This window comes from Emys orbicularis, chromosome 7 (genome assembly GCF_028017835.1).
Source record: "Emys orbicularis isolate rEmyOrb1 chromosome 7, rEmyOrb1.hap1, whole genome shotgun sequence".
NCBI classification, from domain to species: domain Eukaryota; kingdom Metazoa; phylum Chordata; order Testudines; family Emydidae; genus Emys; species Emys orbicularis.
In genome coordinates, this window is record NC_088689.1 from 113,134,707 (window position 1) to 113,159,124 (window position 24,418).

The 24,418-nt window shown below is 40.7% G+C and overlaps 1 protein-coding gene across 1 annotated transcript in view; it reads right to left on the reverse strand.

Annotated features, from left to right (window-relative positions):
- Positions 1–2,798: 2,798 nt before the first annotated feature.
- Positions 2,799–24,418, reverse strand: part of IRAK2 (interleukin 1 receptor associated kinase 2) — a 32,279-nt gene continuing 10,659 nt past the window's right edge. Inside the window, exons 3-13 of the mRNA XM_065407959.1 lie at positions 16,726–16,887; positions 16,060–16,166; positions 13,480–13,674; positions 13,035–13,099; positions 12,395–12,509; positions 9,998–10,107; positions 7,752–7,947; positions 6,324–6,386; positions 4,005–4,205; positions 3,346–3,859; positions 2,799–2,923 (exon numbers count right to left, since the gene is read on the reverse strand). Coding sequence (XP_065264031.1) covers positions 2,799–2,923; positions 3,346–3,859; positions 4,005–4,205; positions 6,324–6,386; positions 7,752–7,947; positions 9,998–10,107; positions 12,395–12,509; positions 13,035–13,099; positions 13,480–13,674; positions 16,060–16,166; positions 16,726–16,887 — 1,853 coding nt within the window. The remainder of the gene's footprint in view (positions 2,924–3,345; positions 3,860–4,004; positions 4,206–6,323; positions 6,387–7,751; positions 7,948–9,997; positions 10,108–12,394; positions 12,510–13,034; positions 13,100–13,479; positions 13,675–16,059; positions 16,167–16,725; positions 16,888–24,418) is intronic.

Consider the following 24,418-nt stretch of genomic DNA (forward strand, 5'->3'; position numbering starts at 1 on the left):
CTCAATGTGTGGCGGCAATCAAAAAAGCAAATAGAATGTTGGGACTCACTAAGAAAGGGATAAGAAGACAGAAAATATATTGCCTCTGTATAAATCCATGGTACGCCCACATCTTGAATACTGCTTGCAGATGTGGTCGCTCCATCTCAAAAAAGATATATTGGAAAAAGTTCAGAAAAGGGCAACAAAAATTATTAGGGGTATGGAACAGCTTCCAGATGAGGAGAGATTAATAAGACTGGGACTTTTCAGCTTGGAAAAGAGATGACTAAGGAGGGATATGATTGAAGTCTATAAAATCATGACTGGCATGGAGAAAGTAAATAAGGAAGTGTTATTTACTCCTCATAACACAAGAACTAGGGGTCACCCACTGAAATTATGAGGCAGCAGGTTTAAAACAGAAGGAAGTATTTTTTCACACAACGCAAAGTCAGTCTATGGAACTCTTTGCCAGAGGATGTTGTGAAGGCCAAGACTATAACAGGTTTCAAAAAAAGAAATAGATAAGTTCATGGAGGATAGATCCATCAATGGCAATTAGCCAGGATGGGCAGAGATGGTGTCCCTAGCCTCTGTTTGCCAGAAGCTGAGAATGGGCGACAGTGGATGGATCACTTGATGATTACCTATTCTGTTCATGCCCTCTGGGGCACCTGGCATTGGCCATTGTCGGAAGACAGGATACTGGGCTAGATGGACCTTTGGTCTCACCCAGTATGGCCACTCTGATGTTCTTAATGTGTGGATTGACTGCTGTGCCTGAACTGACACCCACTGAAATCTGCTACCAATGCAAGAATGAGGCCTTGCACAATAAAAAGACCAAAGCAAACATACACAACACCCTAGGCAGCTGAAAGGTAGTGGACTGGAGCAGATCATGCAAGTTGACAGTTGGCCTTGCCACACTTTGGTAAGGCAGTATTTGGACAAGGGCAATTTTTTTTTTTTTTTAAAGATAGTCTACCACAGTTCCTCCTACCATTGTCAGTTGGCTAGTTTCTTGTAGAAGTCTTCATAGAACTAGGTCCTCAGGAGGGACTTGAATGTGGAGCCCTTATTGTACATCTAAGAAAATTACACCTTTCCATAATTCCAAAGGGAAGAATCACATACAAGGCCCAATCCTGCATTCCTTGCTTGCTCAAATTGTAATGGGAATTTTCCTCAAGTATATATTAGAAGCATCAGGCCCAGAAATAGCAGTTACGCACAGCAGAAAGTTGAGCTATATAGTTCGAAGGTCCTTTTTTCACCTGTTATAAAGTTTTATTTCCTTATGCTGGATTAAAGGACTCTTACAAGGTAAAGAAAAAAGGAGTAAGAATGTCACTCATGTTCTTGAGGAGGTTTCCTCTTGAAAATAAATAGGAGTAGCATCCATGTTTCTATTATAATTTCTAGCTTTTTTCCTCTTCAAAGTGATCACAAACACTGGGCCTAATTCTGAAGCTTTTGATCAAGTGAGGAGGCACACTGAAATCAGCTTCTTCACTAGGACTACTCAGGTGAGTAAATGCTTCAAGATCCAGCCCTTTAACTAATTAATCTTTAGCTGATTGTTTTAATCATTGCCTCAGGCCCTTTACAAATCCAAACTCAAGAGTTCCATAAAAAATTAAATAGGTTTTAAATTAAAATACTGAATTATATCAAAATCCAAAATATACATTTACAACAAAAGCTACAGTATGAAACAAATAACCATATTAATAGCACTTAACTAATGTTTGTAAAATGCTATATAACACTCAAACAGTTTAGTGACGTATTAACCCTATTTTGCAAATGAGAAAATTGAGGCACAGAGAGATTAAATGACTCTCAAGGCTACAGAGGGAGTCAGTGTACACCATCTCTCAGTGTAGCTGTTTGATACTACATATTCATATATGTACAGTTCCAGAGTGTTCCATCATTGAGATGTAAAATTGTCCAAACAAACATCCGTTTTCAATGCAATGCAGCTGGAGATGGAATCATACGGAATTCAGCAGAGAACTTTCCTTAAAAACAAAAACCCACCACATCATCTAGGATATGGAGTGCAATCGAGAATGTGGAATAAGATTATATGAAACTAGGTACATTTTTAGTTACTTTGTTTTGAAAGAGTGAAAAGTAGTTCCCATTGATCACCCTGTGAATACTAGATGCAATGGATATTACAAAGTACTGCCAACTAGTATGTAATGAACGCCTGCTGTAGAGTGTGCAGGATCCTAATTTGTCATAAAAGAAATATACTGTACACAAATGCTTTATGAAGTGCAGTGCAAAACAGAGCTTGCCCTAAGCCAATTCAGGCAATTGTCTCAGTTTGCCAATTTGTAATTTTTTTTCAGCACAGTAAGGCAAGGAGAAAGAGGACAATGCTAATTTTTCTGATCATACACCTCTACCCCGATATAACGTGACCCGATATAACACGAATTCGGATATAACGTGGTAAAGCAGCGCTCCAGGGAGGCTGGGCTGCGCACTCCGGCGGATCAAAGCAAGTTTGATATAACACGGTTTCACCTATAACACGGTAAGATTTTTTGGCTCCCGAGGACAGCGTTATATCGGGCTAGAGGTGTAAAAGTTGCATTCTGCTTTAATCCACACTGTAGCAGACATTCTCTTGGAATCACCTGATATGTGGCTATTCTTTTTCTCTAAAGAGAGTTAACATGTCTGTTGAAAATATACTACTTAACCTTACATGAAGTGTGTGGTTTAGCTTTTACCATTTTGCTACCAGAAAAAGATTCCCAATTTCTTCTTCCAAGATGCCACTGCTGATAATTCAGTCATGTTTGAGATTCAAAGAGTTCAGAGCTGTTTAACTTTTCTTCTTCATATAGTAAAATATTTTCCATAAGCTTCTTTTTTTTATCATTGATCTTTATTTCCCAAGAGGTTTCTTTGGCTAATCCTGCAGGGGGGAAAAAGGCCCAAATATTTAGCAAAAATTCACCTGTGGCTAACACACCGATATTACATATAATTTGGGAGAGGCGAAACAATTCTATATCATTTAAATTTGACTTCTAACAAGAAATTAAATTGAAAAACTAGATATTTTTAATTGCCTCTATAAATTAATTGGTAACATAATAACCAAGGAGACAAAATATGCTCAAATGTATAAAAGGAAGGTTTCTCAAAGACTGCAGGAGTGATCTATCAGTCTGTCTAGGCATTTATATTTTGCCTATCACCATGGTAGCTGAGCACCTTATATAAATATTGTGGTCATGGTAACAGGATTGGGGACATTGTGTCATGATAATTTAATGGTCACATATTGAATGATCTTAACTCAGCCTCTCACTCCCAAAAAATACCTAGATTTACCTTGTGAAGAACATGAAGGGTCAAGGTTTGCATTGGTTGAAGAAACCATTCTTTCTGCAGGAGATACCATTTCCAAAGTCTTTTTATTTTCACTGGATGCCACATTTTTTTCTTGGAAGCCACCAGTACATATTTCAGCATTTCTCCCGGAATGAGAGGATGTGGCAATTTCTGGATCAGTACAGCCACTGCTAGGTGGGCCATATGCAGAACCCTCCTCAGGATCCCATACAAAACTACTCGATTCATCCGATTCACAAGGGACCCGTGACATCTGTCCATTGTACATTTCAGGTGGCATGACTCTTAGTAAAGGTGGGGATGAATTTGCACACTTCAGGGACCTTGCTGTTGCACTGTCCTCATTGCTATCACCTGAAGAACTATAGTTGTGACTAGCTGTCTCGTCATCTGTTTCTTCTGGGGTATTAATGGAGAATCCAGAAAAAGTGCTGCCTTCAAGAAGGCTGTGATCTCTTATTTTATGTTCAGCCATTTTCATCATTTCATGCACCTGTTCAGAACAACAACATTTGGTAAGCAGTTAATCAGTGCCCACGTCCTTCTCCTTGGTGGACATTAAAAAAATAACAAAATCACATTTGGGTGCTGTGGCTTAGACCTTGGTATCTAAGACTAGTAGGGCATACAACACTTACCTCTGCTAGGTCAGGATTCTTTTTCCGCAGACAAAGGCAGATGGCAGTGGCAAAGAGAACAGCAATTTCTGATGGCAAGTGTCCCACCTTCCTGTCTAGATATTTACAGCATATTTCCTTGGCAGCAAGATTTTCAACGATTTTGTGCTTGGAGCATGAACTTGCTTTTGCTGTTTGGATTTCATCAGCAATTACATCTTTCTGTTCAAGAGGAAGAGATACACTGGTGAAGATGAAAATGATTTGTCAAAGAAAATTATTAATTCCTATCCAACCCTTTAAGAACTTAAGACACTCCCCGAGTACTTGCCATACCCTGTGTATGCATACTAGTACTCTCTAGTGACTGGCTTACAAAAGATAAAAAGCTGGAGGAAATTCTCCTTTAGCTCGAATGGTAGAAATCTGTGTTTTAACAGCAGAGAGTCTGATACTCTGTGCTTCATGAGGTCTGTATGCATGCAGGCAATGCTTCATTACACCAGGCTCCAGCAGTTCCAGGCAGGCCTCTCAATATTAATCAGGCCAGTGATTAAAAATAAATAAATAAATAAATCAGTGCAATGTACAGCATCCTAAGTGCGTTAATTACCTTTTCTAAAAATCTATCAACAAATCAGAAACCTCTTGTCCCTGCTAATGAACTTATCACTGAGATTTGTCATCTTCCTCACTTTTGGAATCCATTAGAAAGTTGCTGAAGCATTTAGCAAGGATTGAATGACAAGGCGAGGGTTCACTTCCTTCCCCTCTTACTCAATGTTTCAGGGGCATGACAGCACAAAAGGAAAGTACCACATGTGCAAGGGAATAAACAGGGTCTGTTTTTATTCACACAAAAAGCATTCATTTTGTCACAATTAGGTGAACCTGGCCCAAATTTATTTTGAGTTTGTTAAAGTAATTTCCACTACTCCAAGTACATATTCAGTGATGTGTCTGTGTACAAAATACTGGTGAGTACACCTAGCCATAAATACAGTACATTAGCCCATTATGATTCACCTTCTATTTACGTTTCACTATTCAGTGCACGCCTTCCTGATTCAAGAATATGAATAGTCACAATTTCAAAACAGAGCTGCTGCCTCTATATACGTGGGCATCTACAAACTAGTGATGTTGAAACAGCTCATACACAATCAGGAGCAATATTAAAACTGGAGCATTCATTCTGCTCTCATTGAGGTCAGTTGGAATTTTGCCACTGACTTCAATGGAACCAAGGTTTGGCATCTACACAACTCTTTAGGAGTTATAAATTTGACAGTATTACTCCTGCAGGAATTCTGCGCTAAAAAATTAAAAATTCTGCCCACAATATTTTAAAATTCTTCATATTTTGTCAAAACAACACAATATAACCACTCTGGTCTCAATTATTTTGGTAATTTATTTCAAAATACCCGTCAACAAGTATGTCAACAATACACACAACAACAAAAAAGATTCCCCTGGAGTACAGAGTTAAAGAAACCCCTATGACAACCCAGTTCCAGCTGTGGGGTGCTGGAGAGGCTGCGTGGGGCCCCCAGAGCCCAGACATCCACATTCCCCTCCCCCCAGAGCCCAGGTGGGGGCACCCCCAGCTCAGACACCCACACCCTTTTCCCCCAGAGCCCAGACACTAACACTCCCCTCCTCCTAGCCCAGCCATGGGGCACCCCCCTCAACCCAGACACCAGCACACCCCTCACCACGGAGCCCAGCTGCGGGGCACCTACGGAGCCCAGATACCCTCACCCCTCTACCCCCAGAGCCCAGATACCTACACACCCCTTCCCCCAGACCCTAACTATGGGGCACCCCAAGAGCCCAGACACCTGCACCCCCTCCCCAAAGAGCCCAGCTCCGGGGCAGCCCCCACCCAGATACCCCGAGCCTTTACAGACACTCCTCCCCCCACCCCAGCTTCTTTACTATCCTGCCAGGGGACATGGTGTGGTGCGGCCCTGCCCTTCCTCACCCTTTGCCAGAGCTGGGTCTCCTGGGATCTCTCCCATCCCCAGGATAATGAGATCAAGCTGGGCACCCAGAGCATGCAGAGTCTCCATCCCCGCCAGGCTGGGTGCTTTGCTCACTGCGAGTTGGGCTCTGCAGAGTCCATCAGCCCCTAGTGGCGGCCAGAAGCTCTGCAACCCCAATTCTGTTGGAAAAAAATTGGAATTCGGCGCAAATTCTGCATTGTGCAGAATTTCCCCAGGAGTACAGTATGCAACAACTCCGTATTTGGTTTTGCACTCAAACTAATTTCATTACAGTAGCACTGTTTGCAAGGGTTACACTAGGCCAGTGTTGTTTATTTTGCTTCTCCCTTACCAGATAAATAGGGGTTCTTCCTTCATCCATTGCCTTAGTGCCCGTCAGCATCTCTGCTAAAACCTAGAGAACATTTTTATAGGTAAGACAATTTATTTAGATGGCTTCTTCTAAAAAATTGCACATTTTAACAAAAGGAATATTTACCCATTAGAGCATTTTAAGCTATTTTCCCTACATTCTTAGACAAGATGGGCACAAACCAACACTCCAGATCTGAATAACCTTTGAGAGAGTTTGGAACCAGGTACAGATCCAAATCCAAATTTTGTGGCTTGGCCCTATCTTTATATATTACACTGTAGGGGCTGTAGAAGGTTATTCTGTTCTATAGGGTTCACTGAATAGATGTAACAATAACCTATATAAAAATAAAAATTTAAAGTACAACTTGAATTTTAAAAAATGATGTTGTAGGGCATCATATTTATTCTCTCTCAATGGCTTCTATACCACGTTTGCCAAGTTTTCAAATCAAAAGATGATTTTTCCAAAGTCCAATACTGCAAATTGAACAAGGGAACTGAGAACCAAGTTATGCTCTTTCTGCTTCTTCCACCATAACCAGTAATAAAGATTTTGCAGCTACAATGTAGTGATAATTTTGTAGATGTTGCATAAAGCAGAGTATAATCCATCTCATTCTAACCCACACTGTATTGGATTTGGAGGATGAACAGGATTAAAAACATGTCTGCAACATTCAGCGAAGTCAGCACATATGACTTGAACACACAGACAAAACTGGTATCTTTACTGAATAAGGTGGTAACATGTTCACATATCCATTTTTCTGACTACGAGCACCCAACAATACTACATGGTACTGAATTGATCATAACCACACTTTTGAGATTATATGTCATACTCTGACCTTGAATATGTGTGGATGGCTCTCTAACAAGATACAAGGCACTACCTAAACCTATATTCATCATGGATTACTTCAACACAGTTTCCTCCTCTCCTTTCACATGTGTTGATATGAAGGAGTATCAATTGGTTTCTTGGGAGACAAAGTAGGAAGAACACCTTTGGGAAGATCAGGGATCCAGACCCAGGATCACAGGACTTGGGTACACCACAAGCTGGGAAGTTTTTTTCTGATGATGTTAAACTCCTTTTGTTCCTATTTATAAACACTAAACTCTGCAGAAAAGATCTTGTAGACTGCAACTTGGTTTTTCCCTAATAGCCATTCCATCGAATTATGTTATCTAAATGGGAGTCGCATGTATACGTTTCAGGGCAGAATTCGGATTTCTTGCATTGGTTATTATTGAATGGATATTAAATGTCCAGCTGATCTGAGTGTCTTATGTTAGAAAAACTTGATCAGATATATGAGAAAAAACTATGTGCACAGAATATAACTCGATATCTGCAAACTGTAATGGCAAAACTTAAAAAAAAAAAAAGACAACTTACTATTCCACAACCAAAGATGTCAATTTTTTGTGTTAGCTGTCCATGCCTGACAAAATCTTCTGGCAGGTAAGTGAGGGAAGCTTGTAAAACTTTGGTTTTCATCATAGCATAGTCTGATTTTTTTTCCACAGAATACAGTCGGAGACCTGAATGTCCAAGTTTTGGTGTGAAGTTTTCATCCAGCAAAACATTGGAGCTGCATAAAGTAAGGCAAATACCAATAGTGATCAATCCATTCACACCTGAATGCAGAGTCTTATGGTAATATGTGATTTTAGAAAGTACATTTAAGAGCTTCTTTATGCAAATTCTCTTTTAGATTCCAGTCTTGTACGTTGAAAGGTTAGTGAATTGAGATATAAATCAAGCTTTAGTAAAGCTATCATAGACCAGAATGTTTTTTTTTAATAAAGTCAGACAATAGCAGTGTTTTCCTCCCGTCTAATCTAATTCTACATTGTTTTGTTGTATACATTTTATTGTTTGTTAGCAAATATATAGGGTCATATTCATTCCTGGTCTAAGTTCCTCGAAAACCATGGGTCATCAGGGATTAATTTGGCCCATTTGATTTTTAGTTAAACAGTTTTACGGACTATAGGGAACTCCTCTGTTGAAGAGATCTGAAATTGTTTCCCCCCCGTTCTCTGGAAAGATCACAGTGTGTCAGGCAAATCCTGAGTTCTTTTCTCAGCATTTACTCAGTCCAAATTCTGCGACCACAATGGACTCCAAATGACCTCAAAATGAGTTTTGCCTCATCAGAACTGAGTAAGGAACACAGGACATGGCCCCATGATATAAAACAAAGCAAAAAGACCAGCATTTCTGTAATTTAAAACCTTTCTGCCATCACAAAGAACAGGAGCACTCTGCTTTCCAGCTGCATGTGAATACAAAAAGCATTGCCTGACAAAATTGGAAATGCATTTTTTCTGATTATTACAGGAAAAGCATATATTAGTCACAGGTTATACCATGAAAGGCCGCATGCTGTAGGGCACAAGCAAATGCACATTTTGACCTAATAGATAATAGATTCTAAGGCCAGAAGGGACCATTGTGATCAAGCCTGACCTCCTGGATAACACAGGCTGATGGACTTCCCTAAATTAATTCCTGTTTGTACTAAAGCATATCTTAGAAAAACATCCAATCTTAATTTAAAGATTGCCTGTGATGAGAATCAACACAACCCTTGGTAAGCGTTTACCCTCACTGTTAAAAATGTGCACTCTATTTTCAGTGTGAATTTGTCTAGCTTCAACTTCCAGCCATTGAATCTCATTATATCGTTGTCTGCTAGATTGAAGAGCCCATTATCAAATTTCTGTCCCCTAAGTAGGTACTTATAGACTGATCTAGTCACCCCTTAGGTCTTTTTCACCTGGAATTCTAGGATTCCATTAACACCAGTGGGAGAAGAACATTGGAGAGTGGAATTAAATAGATGGTTGAGCACAATGAGGAGTTTATGGTAATCTGAGGAAAAATCAGCTGTCTTTGAACTTGCATTCCTAAACTCTGATCAAACTTGGAAACAAGGTTAAAAAGAACTAACAGAATGTGTATTTTAAGGCAAAGCTGTAAACATTATTTTGTATAAGATTAAGGCCGGGTCTATGCACAAATTTAATATCAGATAGGGGTAAGGTTTTTTTGTTTTTATTTTTAAATCAAAATAGCCAAATCAGTATAACCCTTCTATGGTTACAGTTACAGCAGTAACAAAGTGCCTTATACTGATACAACTTATTCCCCTTCCCATATGGGAGTAGCTGTACCAGTATAAACACCTTCATAGTGATATAACTGCATGCACACTAGAGGGGTGGACTGTGGTACCACTTTAACTCTATAGATATAGTTAAGGTGGTACAACTTTCATGTACAGAACAGCCCTAAGACTTTTTCAGGGAACAAACAACTCTCCAATACTGGAATATTATGGGGAATATTTGAAATTTTACATATGGGGGGAAATGGAAGGCAATGTGCTAAAAAAACCACTTCAGAAGAATATACTTTTAACACACAAAAAAAAAAGAAGAAGAAGAAGAGGTAAATGAAATGTGGAGGGGAGACATCCAAAAGAGCAAGAGATAACAGGAAGCAGATGTGTATGGGGAATGATTCCTAGCTCATATGCAGACTGGAAGACTTTCAGACATTTATGTTTTTTGAAATTCTGGAAACAACAGTTGAATGACAGAGTTGCAGATGTGTCGATAAGCCAGCAACCCTACCTCTTGACATTCCCATGCAGAATCCCAAAGTTATGGAGATACTGAATGGCTCGGATAAGTCCTATAGAAATTGTGATGCGTTTCTCCCATGTTAATGGCATGGAACCAACCTGGAAGAAAAAGAGGAAGAGGGTTGGTATGTTTTTCTTTTTATGGAAGGAAACATAAAACAGTGTTAGTTTTACAAGCAAGAGACCTTCTCCTTCCCTCACTGTAGGCATTGGCAAAACACTCACTAACCTAACTGGAAGCAAGATGGAGTAAACAAATCTCATGGTTCAGGGCAGAAACCAATTATGCGGGGGTCAGGAAGGAATCCTTCCGCCCTCCACATACAGCACTGCACCCTCGGCGTGATACATTACATGATGATGGTACGGGTGAGGCAGAGATCACTTTCCTCTGGAACACAAGGTATTGGCCACTGCTGGAGGCAGGACACTCATCCAATCTGGTTCAGTAAATCCTATGTTCCTACTGAAGAATTCACAAGTGTCCTTTCCATTGCCCTGCTAGTTCCCCTGCACAGTGCTCGAACAATGAATTTGAGCATCTCATAAGGTGTTCCCCCTAAAGCAGCTGACGTCATACTGTATTTCAACACAGGACTCTGACACAATCGAACACTGTACAGTAACTCCTCACTTACCGTCCTCCCGCTTAACGTTGTTTCGAAGTTACGTCACTGCTCCATTAGGGAACATACTCGTTTAAAGTTGTGCAATGCTCCCTTATAACATCGTTTGGCTGACTTTACAAGGGAGCATTGCACAAATTCCGATTCTCTGCCTCCTCCCCCTCCTTCCCTCCCTCCCAGTGCTTCCCCCGCTGCCAAACAGCTGTTTGGCGGTGCTTAGGACTTTCTGGGAGGGAGGGAGGGAGGGAGGGAGGAAGTGGGGAAGCTGCCCCCTCCCACCCCCCCCCAGCAGGCAGGGCCACCCGGAATGCAGAGGCCTTAGGGGCTGCAGGGCCTTGGGCTAAGGTGGCCCTGGGGCCCTGGTCTGCAGTTCTAAAGCCCCTTTCGGAATGCGGCTCTGCGAGCATGGGCCGGAGGACTCAGGAGGAAAAGGGGCAGCCGCGCAGCCAGCGGCCGGAGAGAAGCGGCGCTTTCCCCTTCAAAGCCGGCTAGAGAGAAGCGGCGCTTTGAAGGGGAAAGCGCTGCTTCTCTCCAGCCGCTGGCTGCGCGGCTGCCCCTGCTCCTCCTGAGTCCTCCGGCCCGTGCTCGCAGGGCCGCATTCCAAAAGGGGCTTTAGAACTGCAGACCAGGGCCCCGGGGCCAACTTAGCCCAGGGCCCTGCAGCCCCTAAAGCCCCTGCGTTCCGGGTGGCCCTGCCTGCCCGGGGGGGAAAGGGGCAGCTCCCAGAATCGCCATGGGGGCGGTGCCACACTACGCAGAGCCACCTGCACACACCCTGCACCAAACAGGAGCTGCCCCAGGTAAGTGCTCTGCACCTCCTGCCTGCCCCAGCCCTGAGCCTCCTCCCACACCCCCACCCTGAGCACCCTCCCACACCCTAACTCCCTCCCAGACCCTGCACCCCTAGCCCTGAGCCCCAGGGGTACCTCCCCACCACAGTACTGTACTGTACAGTATATAATGCCTTTTGTCTGCCCCCAAAAAATTTCCTTGGAACCTAACCCCCCGCATTTGGGAAAATTGGATTTGTTTAACATTGTTTCACTTAACATTGTATGTTCCTGAAAAATGCAACTTTAAGTGAGGAGTTACTGTAGTTGATTTTACAGCAACATATTGCCACATCTAATGCATATAGTGCTGTATAGCTGCACATTTTATAGCTTCCTTTTTCTTAAGGCAGAAGCTGCATGGCAGAAACTGTCAGTACAGATGGCCTGCCTTGTGGCAGAAAACAGATTTATTTGTATGTAAAAAGACTTGCAGCCTTTCCAATACTTGTGACTGATGTATGTTATATATGGAGATATACCTATCTCATAGAACTGGAAGGGACCCTGAAAGGTCATTGAGTCCAGCCCCCTGCCTTCACTAGCAGGACCAAGTACTGATTTTGCCTCAAATCTGTAAGTGGCCCCCTCAAGGATTGAACTCACAACCCTGGATTTAGTAAGCCAATGCTCAAACCACTGAGCTATCCCTCACCCCATGGTCATGCTCCTTTTTTCTGCTGCTAATAAGTCACATGGTGGGGGAGAAAAGGCAAGAAGAGAAGCTACCCTTCCTGTGGGAAAAGTAAAGAAGAGAGACTCTCCACCTGAGTACTGGCAAGGATGTGTTGAATTCTCCTAGAAAATGTGAATATAGATCTTTCCCAAATTGCAGGAATACTACATAAAACCCAAAGAACATAGTAAATTTTTTCAAAGAGATACAAATGCTTTTCATACAGTACTTTGATAGGACCCAAATCCTCTTACCTGACACTGTAGTCTGTTTTCAAGTGATCCATTATCCATGTAGGGGTATATCAGACAGTGATATCCACTTTCTAGTGAGAAACCCACTAGTTGTAAAATGTTAATGTGACAACACCTGAAGCCAAATATCAACAAATATTAGCAAGTAAAATGAGAATAAACAGAAACAATTTAAAATTCCAGTGCTGGATCAAACTGACAACATACAGACTAGACTGTGTACTGACTCCTCTCCTTGGGAGCACAGCAGAATCACAATTGTTGCACATCACCGATTATGAGGCGTGCACAAAGCTAACAATACAGCAGAGAGGAAGTGAGGCTATAGTGCCATCCCCTTCCACACTAAGTAGAGGGGATGCTCTGCTGCAGAAAGGAGCTGCCCTGGACCTGCTTAAGGAATGGCGCTGTGGCTCCACTCCCCCAGCAAGTAGGTAAACTTTGGAGGCAATGGAGGCATGCTGCTTCCCAGAGCTTCTGCTGGGTCAGTACAGATCCACACCATCCTCAGTACAGTGCAGTGTCTACAGGGCAAAATTTAGCCCTTAACACAGATCAGATTATTTCTTGTTATTTTGTAAAAGATCTATTAATCCCCAGACAGACTGTGATCAGAGCCAATTTCCAAATAGCTACTTACCGAAAGCAAATCTGTACTTCTGTATGAAAGAATCTTTGTGTTGAATTCTGGCTTGTACATTCCAGCTGTGAAAAACACCACAAAAAAGCACTAAAATCAACTGTCATAAGCACGGACTTCATTTAAACTAGAACCAAAACATTTTTTTATATGTAGAATAGCAAATAAATAACTAAAGGCTTTATCCTGCTAACAATTATGCATGCAGGTAACTACTCACATTAGTAGTCCCATTGAAGTCAATAGGACTACTCATGTGGGTAAAAGGTCTCATGCATAAATGTTTGTGGGATCTTGCTTTAAACTAGACATCATTTACCATAGTGCAGCATTTCTGATTACCAGTCTGTGGTGTATTAAATGATAACTGTTAATATTTAGGAGACGTTAACAAATGATTCCCCTTCAAACATAAATGAAGAAAGGGAGGAAGGGTGGTACTTGCCTCTTTGAGCCTTTTAATGACGTATACTGCATTGTGTCTCTGACCTTTGTAGACCTCAGCAAAAATACCTTCATTAATTCGGTTCTCCTCACTGAAACCATTGGTAGCATTTATCACTTCCCCCGGGGTCCACAAAAGGCGCCCACTAGGGAGATCAGCAATCGTTTCCTGCCGAGGACTGGAAGAACCACAGGGCTAGAAAGAACAAAAAAACAAGTTTATCTTCCTGGAACAATGGATTTCTCTCTCTGCTAGGGACTTTAAGGGCCTTTTAAACACAGCCAAGTCATAGGACCCAGTTACAACACAGTTGCCCCCTAACCTGATTACAACACAGGTCCAAGGCCAATTAGTAGTGTGGATAGGCTCTGAAAAAACTAGTCCTGTATTTCTAACATAGGCAAAACTCCCTTTGTCTTCTAGGACTCCAGGATGTGAGTCCTATATGGATATCCCCTGAAGTTAGAAAATTCACATGCAGGATTCCTTTCAGCCCTGTCTGTGATGTGTTGACATCCCTACTGAGTTCATTTTCTACTCCACAATTTCTTTTCCAGGATAGCAAAATAAACCAGGGTTGTGTGAAATTGTGACTGCTTTTCTACATGATCAATCCCTATGTTTTTCACAATTCAGTTTTGGTAGTTTTGCTGTTGTGAGAAATTTTGCACAATGGGGGATTTTGCATTGAACACAGTTGAAAATGTGAATTTTGTTGTAGGCACAGACTTTGCTTGTAAACGAGGTTTAGTTTGGATTGAAATGTTGCCCATTTTGGGGAGAAATTTCACTCCTTTGCCTCAAAAATGGGTCCTTCACTGAAAAATATCCTATTTCCAAGTGAAACATTCTTAAACCTGTTGTGACTTTTTTGTGAAAGGGCAGTTTTAGAGTTTACAAAGATATGTAAATAAGCTCAGCTATGGAGTGTTTTCAGTTACATTGCTAAAGTTTCACACAGCTATAAAATAAACATTTTAACCATCTACTTTGTCTTGTTCTCAATAAATAGCTTAGCAAGTAGGATTTTTTAAAATGATCAGATGTTTATTTAAAGAATTAATAGCATCAGGAGTGACACTAAAGGTATGTCTACACTGCGATAAAAGATCTGTGGCACAGCTGTGGCTGGCCTGCGTCAGCTGACTCGGGCTCGTGGGGCTATAAAATTGCAGCATAGACGTTGGGGCTCGGGCTGGAACCTGGGCTCTGGGACCCTCACCACTCATACGATCTCCGAGCCTGAGTGTTTACACTGCAGTTTTATAGCTCCACAGCTCAAGCCCAGTCAACTGACCCCAGCCAGCCGCAGGTCTTCTATTGCAGTATAGACATACCCAAAAGTCAAGTTACAAGAACCATCAATCCTCATGCTTCAGGGCATAAATTGATCATCAGCTGGATCAAGAAGAAATATTCTCCATGTTATACGTTAAATATTGTATTTAGGTGCTTGATAGGAGCTTTAAATCTACTTCTGAAGCATCTGGCATGGACTGCAAAATTATAAAAGGATAGCTCAGTGGTTTGAGCATTGGCCTGCTAAACCCAGGGCTGAGAGTTCAATCCTTGAGGGGGCCACTTAGGGATCTAGGGCAAAATCAGTACTTGGTCCTGCTAGTGAAGGCAGGGGGCTGGACTCAATAACCCTTTGGGGTCTGTTCCAGTTCTAGGAGATATATATATATATAGAGAGAGAGAGAGAGAGAGAGAGAGAGAGAGATACCTATTTTTTTTTTTATTTTGTTCTTCCAGTCCAATATCGGTTCCAGTTTGGCAACTCCTGTGTTTGTTTTTACTGAATGAACAACTCCATTTGATATTATAAGTCCCAATATGTATGAAGGAAGAAATAGTTTAAATATTAGTGTGCAGCTCCCACACCCCATGCCTGGTCAATCTGTTCAACATACAAAGGTGCAAAACACTAACTCCCCAGCAAGGAGCTTTGGAACCATTGCAATTATGTACAGCAGTCTCCTCCTCTGGCTGGAAAGCTTGTATGATGTTATATTGGACATTACCAGTGAGGTTTAGAGGTTTAAAATGTAACCTGCTTCAAAATTTTTAGAATCTAGTGAGACATACTGATTAAAGTCTAAACTCTAAAAAAAAAAAAAAAAAAAAAAAAAAAAAAGAGTCCCCAAATTCACCACACTTAGGAACTTTTCTTAAACTTCTAAAAATAAATATCCCACCCTTACTTCCATGTCTGGTGTGATCACAGCACAATACAATGTGAAAAGCACCCTTTACTGTTGTGAATCAGTAACCACACTGGGAATTCTCTCATAATCAGTTGCCATCCAGATTCTTTTCCCATACCTGACTTTATAATATGCAATGGAATTAATGAGCATAGTTCTTCTCAGAGGTTGAAGTCAGCAGAGTCAGCACAAGTTCTTCAAACAAGAACTTGTGTAAGTGAGATCCAAATTAGGCACCATGTTTTCAACAGATATACAGTTTATGCAGGTAGAAGGATGCACACAAATTCCTTTTAATTAAAGGAACACAGAATGGCATGAAAGGCAATTTTCACGGTCATCAGAAAATTGGGGTTTAAACTATGGGGTTTACCTTCACACTCGATGAACGAGGAGGATTTGATTGTAGGGAGTGCATAAGGTCCTCTGGGGGAGGTAGTGGATAGGGGAGTGAGTCTGAGATTCCTCCAGAAACTGGATCTGAAAATGACATTAACAGTGATGGATTGTAGGGAGTGCATAAGGTCCTCTGGGGGAGGTAGTGGATAGGGGAGTGAGTCTGAGATTCCTCCAGAAACTGGATCTGAAAATGACATTAACAGCGATGGGGAAAATGCATTATTTTTGTGATACTAAAAGTACGACTAGTTCAGTTTCTCTGATTGTTTTCACGTCCCGTAAACCAGTTGACAGCCCGTCAGGAGTAGGCACATTGTGTAAGGGTGCAGATTTGTTCTTCTGACTCACCCTAACAGGGTGGGACTCTTTAGTTCTAGCTCAGGGATATAAAATGCTCAGTCTTTTGAAGACAAGAGAGAGAGGGAGAAACTGGAGGTCTTGCCAAGAAAACATCAGGAACAGACAGCTCAGGAGGAAGTTCAGGGCTTTGTTACATAAGCAGGAATAAAGGCAAACCACAGGAAAGGGTGAGTTTGCGTCATACTACAGTGTGTCTATGCTGTGTTGGGAGTGCGAATCGTCCCTATCTACACATTCATTCTACCATTAAAACAAATATATCTCATGTTATTTTACTTACTAGGTACTGCTAACACACACAAGTGTGGTAAGTCTGGTGATGGTCCAATCTCATTTTCTTTGGCTTTATTTTTGTTTTCTGTGGGATAACAGGGTATGTTCTCCTGTTTAGGTGACTCTAATGGCACTCTGGCAGGATTAGTAATATTAGAGACTGATACCCCTGCAAAACAAATAAGAAAAAAAAAAAACCCCTATGTAGATTATTTAAAAAAAAATAAAATAAACCATACAGCTACACTGAGAAAATGAGCTCTTAATCGGAGACAAAATGTCCTAAAAATGACTTAGTACATTATCATTAAAAATGCTTAGTCAGAATGTAACATATTAAATTAAATTAACTAAATAAAAACATAAGAACAGTCATAGTGGGTCACACCAATGGTCCATCTAGCCCAGTATCCTGTCTTCCGACACTTGCTTTGGAGGGAATGAACAAAACAGGCAATCATCGAGTGATCAATGCCGTCGTCCACATCTGGCCATCAGAGGCTATGAATATCCAGACCATAGGGTTGCATCCCTGACCATCTTGGCTAATAGGTTTTGATAGACCTATTCTTCATGAACGTATCTAATTCTTTTTTGAACCCGGTTGTAGTTTTGGCTTTCACAACATCCCCTGGCAATGAGTTCCACAAGTTGATTGTACATTGTGAGAAGAAGTATTTCCTTTTGTTTTTTTGTTTTTTTAAACCTGCTGCCTATTAATTTCATTGGGTGACCCCTGATTCTTGGGTTATGTGAAGGAGTAAATAACACTACCTTACTCACTTTCTCCACACCGTTCACTCTTTTATAACCCTCTATCATATCCCCCTTTAGTCATCTCTTTTCCAAACAAAGGTTCCAGTCTATTTAATCTCTCCTCCTTCGGAAGCTGTTCCACACCCTTAATCATTTTTGTTGCCCTTCTTTGTACCTTTTTGAGTTCTAATGTATCTTTTTTTGAGACAGAGTGACAAGAACTGCACACAGTATTCAAGGTGTGGGCGTACCATGGATTTATATTGTGTCATTCTGATATTATCTTATTATCTATCCCTTTTCTAATGGTTCCTAACATTCTGTGAGCTTTTTTGACTGCCTCTGCACATTGAGCAGATGTTTTCAAAGAACTATTCACAATGACTTCAAGATCTCTTTCTTGAGTGGTAACAGCTAATTTAGATCCCATCATTTTGCATGTATAGTTGGAATTATGTTTTCCAGTGTGCATTACTTTGCATTTATCCACATGATTTAGACTTAATAAGTATTACTGAGGATGAATAAAAAGTGATTTTTGAAACAAATGTATTTCATAGTCATCACCATGCATAACTTGTTACTTAAAAAGATAAGTTAGCATTAATAATATATTGCTCTTATCATATGGGACATAGCACTTTTCATCCAAGGATCTCAAAACACTTTAGGTACAGTAGTTAAACCTCACAGCACCTCTGTGAGGTAGTAGTGTATTGTTATAGCCATTTTATGGGTGGGTAAACTGAGGCACAGAATTTCAGTGACATGCCCAAAAATCACACAGCCAGTCAGTAGCAAAGGTAGGAACAAAACCAAGGAATCCAGGCACTAAGTTTTGCATCTCTTTATATGTCCCTTGTGCAATAAGTCCTATAGAACATAATAGAAAATGATAACTTTTTTGTAGTCTTTTCGAATCATTGTATAGATTTGAATAGAGAATTATGCTCCAGTTTTAGAATTCCATAAGATAGTTCATAACCTAAAGAAAGAGTCTAATTCTTTATTAAATTGCATAGGATCTGAGAACAATTTCTATAGACTACTGTTGGTTTCCTCCTATTAAATACTGTGGAACTTTTCTGGTAAGATGCAGGGGTAAATCATCATCTTGATGTAGAGAGAGAGACTATGCCATGCCCATAGTAATTATTATTTGGGGTGGATCACCCCCTCACATGACAAAAATGTGTGTGCAAAGAAACCCTCTCAGGGTTTTTATGAACAATGTGTAAAACAATAGTAATGCTTTGCTCTTATATAGCTTTCTTCCCAACATGTTTTACAAAAGAGGATCAGTGTCATTTTCCCCACTTTACAACTGGGGGAAACTGAGGCAGAGAAAGGTGAAGTGATGTGCCCAAGGTCACACAGCAAGTCAGCGGCAATGCCAGGAAGAGGGCCCTAGTCTTCTCCCCGCATCTCCCAGACATTACTCTATTGGATTACACTGCCTACCTCTTCATTGCTATTCTTTTTTAAATGAGAGACTAAGATTCAACAAGTGTCTTCACAAACCACATTCAAGGGGAAACAACCCCATTAGATGATATTGGGGTAACAGACTGAACATGAAATGATTTAATATTTACTCTGACAAAAGATCCAGGGTAAAAATTTCAAGGGCATCTAAGCAATCTAGGTGCTGAAGTCCCATTGGTTGTCAATGAGGCGTCAGCTCTTAAATGCCCAAGGGGCTGATCCAAAGCCCAGTGAAGTGACTGAAAATACTCCCATTGACTTCAGTGGGTTTTGGATCAGGTTCTAAGTCACTTTTGAAAATAAGACTTAGTCTCTTAAGTCATTTAGGGGCTCTTGAAAATTTTACCTCTGAGGGCCAAATTCTGCTCTTACACTGTCATAAATCGAGAATCACTGGATTTATTCTAGATTAACACCTGTGAAACTGAAAGAAGAACTTGCCCCCAAATTTCAAAAGGTACAAAAATCCTGCTCTCATTAAAGTCACTTGTTTTTGGCGAAAGCAGGAGTAGGGCCACAATCCTTTATTGCCAATTATTTATTTCACTTTGTCCTGTGAATGCATCACAATAGTAAAGAGTAGGTTTAGAGAATTATTGTGTATCTCAGCGGTTCCTTATTGTTGTGAAGTGATTGCATGGAACATCAAACTCATATATCACCAATGAAACACGTACCACAGCCTGGTACATCTGACTTGCCTTGAGAGGGTGTTATATGTTAGGTTATTCCTGGTTTAGGTCACACTTTTTAAAAACAACAACAGTTCTCTAGACCAGGGTGTCAACTTGTGATATTTTCCAATCTCATTCCATTTCCAAAATACGCACTTCAGCAGGTGAAAACAGGAAATCACAGCTGACTAACACATAGCAGAAGTATACAAGTTGGTCAGCAAGAAAAAAAAAAAAAAAACCCAAACCCTACCAGAAAATTTGTGGTTTTGAAGCCAGTATGAACGTAAAGGCTGAGCTAATTTATACAGAACTCAGGATGCAAGAAAGGGTTGTCTATATGTTTGTGGTTCTTAGGTGGCTTGTTGATCCTGTGGTATAATTCTCACTGTGTGCGCAAGAAGACTAAGGGCATACCTACACTGCCCTGCAGCTTGGAGTAAGGGGTTGTAAATAGCAGCATGCACTCATGTGCTGCAATATAACTCTCCTGGGGGGACACTGCTGGTGTGAATTTAAAGGTCCCAAGTTTTCATAGTGCAGTGTAGCCATGCCCAGAGGTTTAAATCCCACATCAGACATCCATGAACATTTATTTCTTTTACCTTTACATTTATAGGAACAGGTTAGAGTGGGTATATTATCCTTTTCAGAGTTGCAGCCGTGTTAGTCTGTATCCGCAAAAAGAACAGTACTTGTGGCACCTTAGAGACTAACACATTTATTTGAGCATAAGCTTTTGTGGGCTACAGCCCACTTCATCAGATGCATAGAATGGAACATATAGTAAGAAGATAGATAGATAGATATACACACACACACAGAAAACATGAAAAAGTGGAAGTAGCCATACCAACTGTAAGAGGCTAATTAATTAAGATGAGCTATTATCAGCAGGAGAAAAAAAACTTTTGTAGTGATAATGAGGATGGCCCATTTTAGACAGTTGACAAGAAGGTGTGAGGATACTTAACATGGGGAAATAGATTCAATATGTGTAATGACCCAGCCATCCCAGTCTCTATTCAAACCGAAGTTAATGGTATCTAGTTTGCATATTAATTCAAGCTCAGCAGTTTCTCGTTGGAGTCTGTTTTTGAAGCTTTTCTGTTGCAAAATTGCCACCTTTAAGTCTGTTACTGAGTGACCAGAGAGGTTGAAGTGTTCTACTGGTTTTTTAATGTTATGATTCCTGATGTCAGATTTGTGTCCATTTATTCTTCTGCGTAGAGACTGTACGGTTTGGCCAATGTACATGGCAGAGGGGCATTGCTGGCACATGATGGCATATATCACATTGGTAGATGTATAGATTGAATTAATATGCAAACTAGATACCATTAACTTCGGTTTGAATAGAGACTGGGAGTGGCTGGGTCATTACACATATTGAATCTATTTCCCCATGTTAAGTATCCTCACACCTTCTTGTCAACTGTCTAAAATGGGCCATCCTGATTATCACTACAAAAGTTTTTTTTCTCCTGCTGATAATAGCTCATCTTAATTAATTAGCCTCTTACAGTTGGTATGGCTACTTCCACTTTTTCATGTTTTCTGTATGTATATATATCTTCTTACTATATGTTCCATTCTATGCATCTGATGAAGTGGGCTGTAGCCCACGAAAGCTTATGCTCAAATAAATTTGTTAGTCTCTAATGTGCCACAAGTACTCCTGTTCTTTTTATATTATCCTTGTGTGGGTGTAATCCCATGAACCTCCTCATTTCAGAAGCCATTGTTTGGGATCCTATATGGGTCCAGCCTAAATAGAAAATCATTGTTCCACATTACTAGAAAGAAATATAAATTGGAGGCAGTTCGGAGAACAACAAAAATTATCAAGAGTCAGAACTGATCTATAAAGAAAAATTAAGGACCAATTTATTACTCTATTATAGCCCATTTGTACTGCTCTACCAGTGCAAAGCACTCGAAATACAGCAGTATTTGCTACCTGGGAATTTCTGTAGCCCAGGGAGAATCCACATATGATGAAGAGCCAGCGCAAGCGCTCTTTGCCATCCCCCTCACAGCCTCTGATATAGGAGCCTTATTAGGATACCTCTCCTCTCTAGCTATTCCTGGCTGCTGGACATAGATTAGAGCAGCCCTGAGGCTCTTCTAACTTACAAAAAAAGCTGAATTGGGGAACACCTTTGCTCACTGCACCAACAGATCCTGCACTAAGTACAGGTTGGATGAAACTGGGAATCAGGCCTCAAAGAGCAAAACATGGAGTACTGTTTGGAGTACATTAGATGTGGACAAGTTATCAGAGTACAGAAATTTGAAGGATAAAAGCATCCTCAAGGGAAAGAAGGCATTACTTTATACAAGGGCATATGTAGGAGCAATGGGATGGAATTAAGGTAAGAAAAGAAGGGGGAAATTTAGGCTAGCAGGAAAAGCTTTCAGACAATGGGGTGTATTAGGGTGTGAAAGGTTTTCCCAAGGAAGTAGCTGGAACCTCATTGCATGGGACATTTAAAACTGCAATGGACAATGCACCTGGAAATACCCTGCCTGGACTACATGATCTCAACTTGTGTCAATCTGGCATCTTGCACCAATTTTACTAAATATGAAAATTATTGTTTTCTTTTTGATAAAAAACCTGGAAGCACCAATATGAGATTTATTTTACCACACCATTATAATAGGTTATTTTATCTTAAAGATGGTTTGTATCAGCAGTACAAACCACAGCCTTCTTTTTAATTTTGAAGTCAGATAATATCTTTGTGTTTTACTTAGTAGTAGCTGTATCTGAAACAACTAAGAAACAGGATGTTCCATTTATCTGTGTTCTTCGTAAGTATGAAAACCAAAGGCCCTATCACATCGGTGGAAGTAGGATGGGGCTCTAGAGTTCTGCAAAACTAGGCAGATTCACTTTAGATGCACATCTTTGGTTTTAATCTGCCTGGCTCTTGCCAAGTTTTTCTTCACTTCCAGATTTGAATGAAACCAAGCACCTCAGTCTGAAATTCAGACTAATCCATTGTTTCCTCTGGCACTGTGTCAGAACCACATGAAACCAAAGTTTTATGGGGTTTCAATGTGACACCAGGAATTAGACACCAGAAAAAAACATTCTGTATTTCTCTAGTTAAAATTGACAATCCCTGCTCACCAACAGAAGTTGATCCAATAAAAGATTACCTTACCCAGTCTGTAATATCCTGGAACTGACACGGCTACAACACTGCATAATCCCTGCATCATGAGGTTAGGGTTTTTTTTTTCTTTATTGCTCTTTCAACTAACTGAAAAGCTCTAAAATTAGAATTGCTTTCCCCATTGATACTGGTTTTCTGAGGGCCTTTTTTGAATGTTGTAACTTCCTCTCTACCCAGCAAACACGCTACCACTGAAGCTACGAAAATGACGTAACCATAAGAGTCCAGGGGAGTCATTGTTCCTGACATTCAGAAATGGCATTTCAGTAGAGCAGAAAACAGGCCTGATGGAGTTCTAATCCTTTTGGTAACAATCTGCCAATAACTTTGGACATCAGTTTTTGGGGCCCAATTCTAATCTCACCAAGGTAAGTCACGAATAACTCCATGAAGTAACTGGTTTTACAGTGGTGTTAGTTAGATCAGAATCAGACCCTTTGAGTTTTATAAACTGTTTGCCCACTAAAAAAGTAGCACATTATCCCCTGACATGTCTGCTTGAGGAGTCTCAGCTGAATAAAGTACTCAGGCACAAAACATAGATATTGAGGACAAGGACTTCAAAGCTTTTCTTTTCTTTGACATGCAGCTGAAAAGCAAGCCATCCATGTTTCTGCTCACAGCTGAACACATTTTGGAAATCCCACAATGAGGTAATAACATGAACCAGTCTGACTACTGCACGGGGGGGGGGGGGGGGGGGAAGAGAGATTAGGGCCCAGTCCTGCAGTCCCTCAAAGCAATGGGGAGTTTTGCCATTAACTGCAGTGTAGGAGTAGGCGATAAGATATTCAAATAAAATTAACTGTATGACCAATTGGGCACCATAATGTAGTTCTGTAATTCTATACATTTGAATTATAATGGACATTGTTCAAAACTGAATATTGATCAAGCCACAATATCGTTTAAAAATTGACCGCTAAATATTGACGAAGCCACAGATTATCCTGAGGATTTGTCCTCTCCCAGCACTGGAGCCACGACTACACAGTCACGCTAAAGCGCTGTCTGTGTAGACATACCCTTAGTCACTTCAAAAAAATGTATCCATACTTAATTGCTAAAATAAGGCTTTATCTGCTTAGTAGCCCCACATCACTGTATATGTGAAAACCTCACAAAGAAGAAGGATGAGCCTGGCATGATGGTCAAGTGGCTAAGGCACAAATGTAGGATTCAGGAGACCCAGGTTCAGTTCCCTCCATGGCAACAGACTTTCTGTGTTACTTTGGGCAAGTCACTTAAGGTATATCCACACACAGCTAAATAAATACAAACAAACAAAACAAACACCCCCATTACAGCAAGTTTCAGACCCTGGGTCTATAGACTGGGGTTTGTGTTGTGGTGCTAAAAATAGCCACATAGATGCTTGGGCTCTGAAACTCACTCCCCCTTCCCTGGGCTTCAGTGCCCAAGCTGGAATGTCAGCATAGCTATTTATAACATGAGTCCTAGTCTGTAGACCTGGGCTCTGAGACTGGTTGCCACAGGGTTATTTTGGTGTATAGACATATCCTATGTCTCTCCATGCCTCAGTTCCCCATCTGTTAAATGGAGATGATAATCCGTATGTCACAGGGGTGTTGTGAGGATA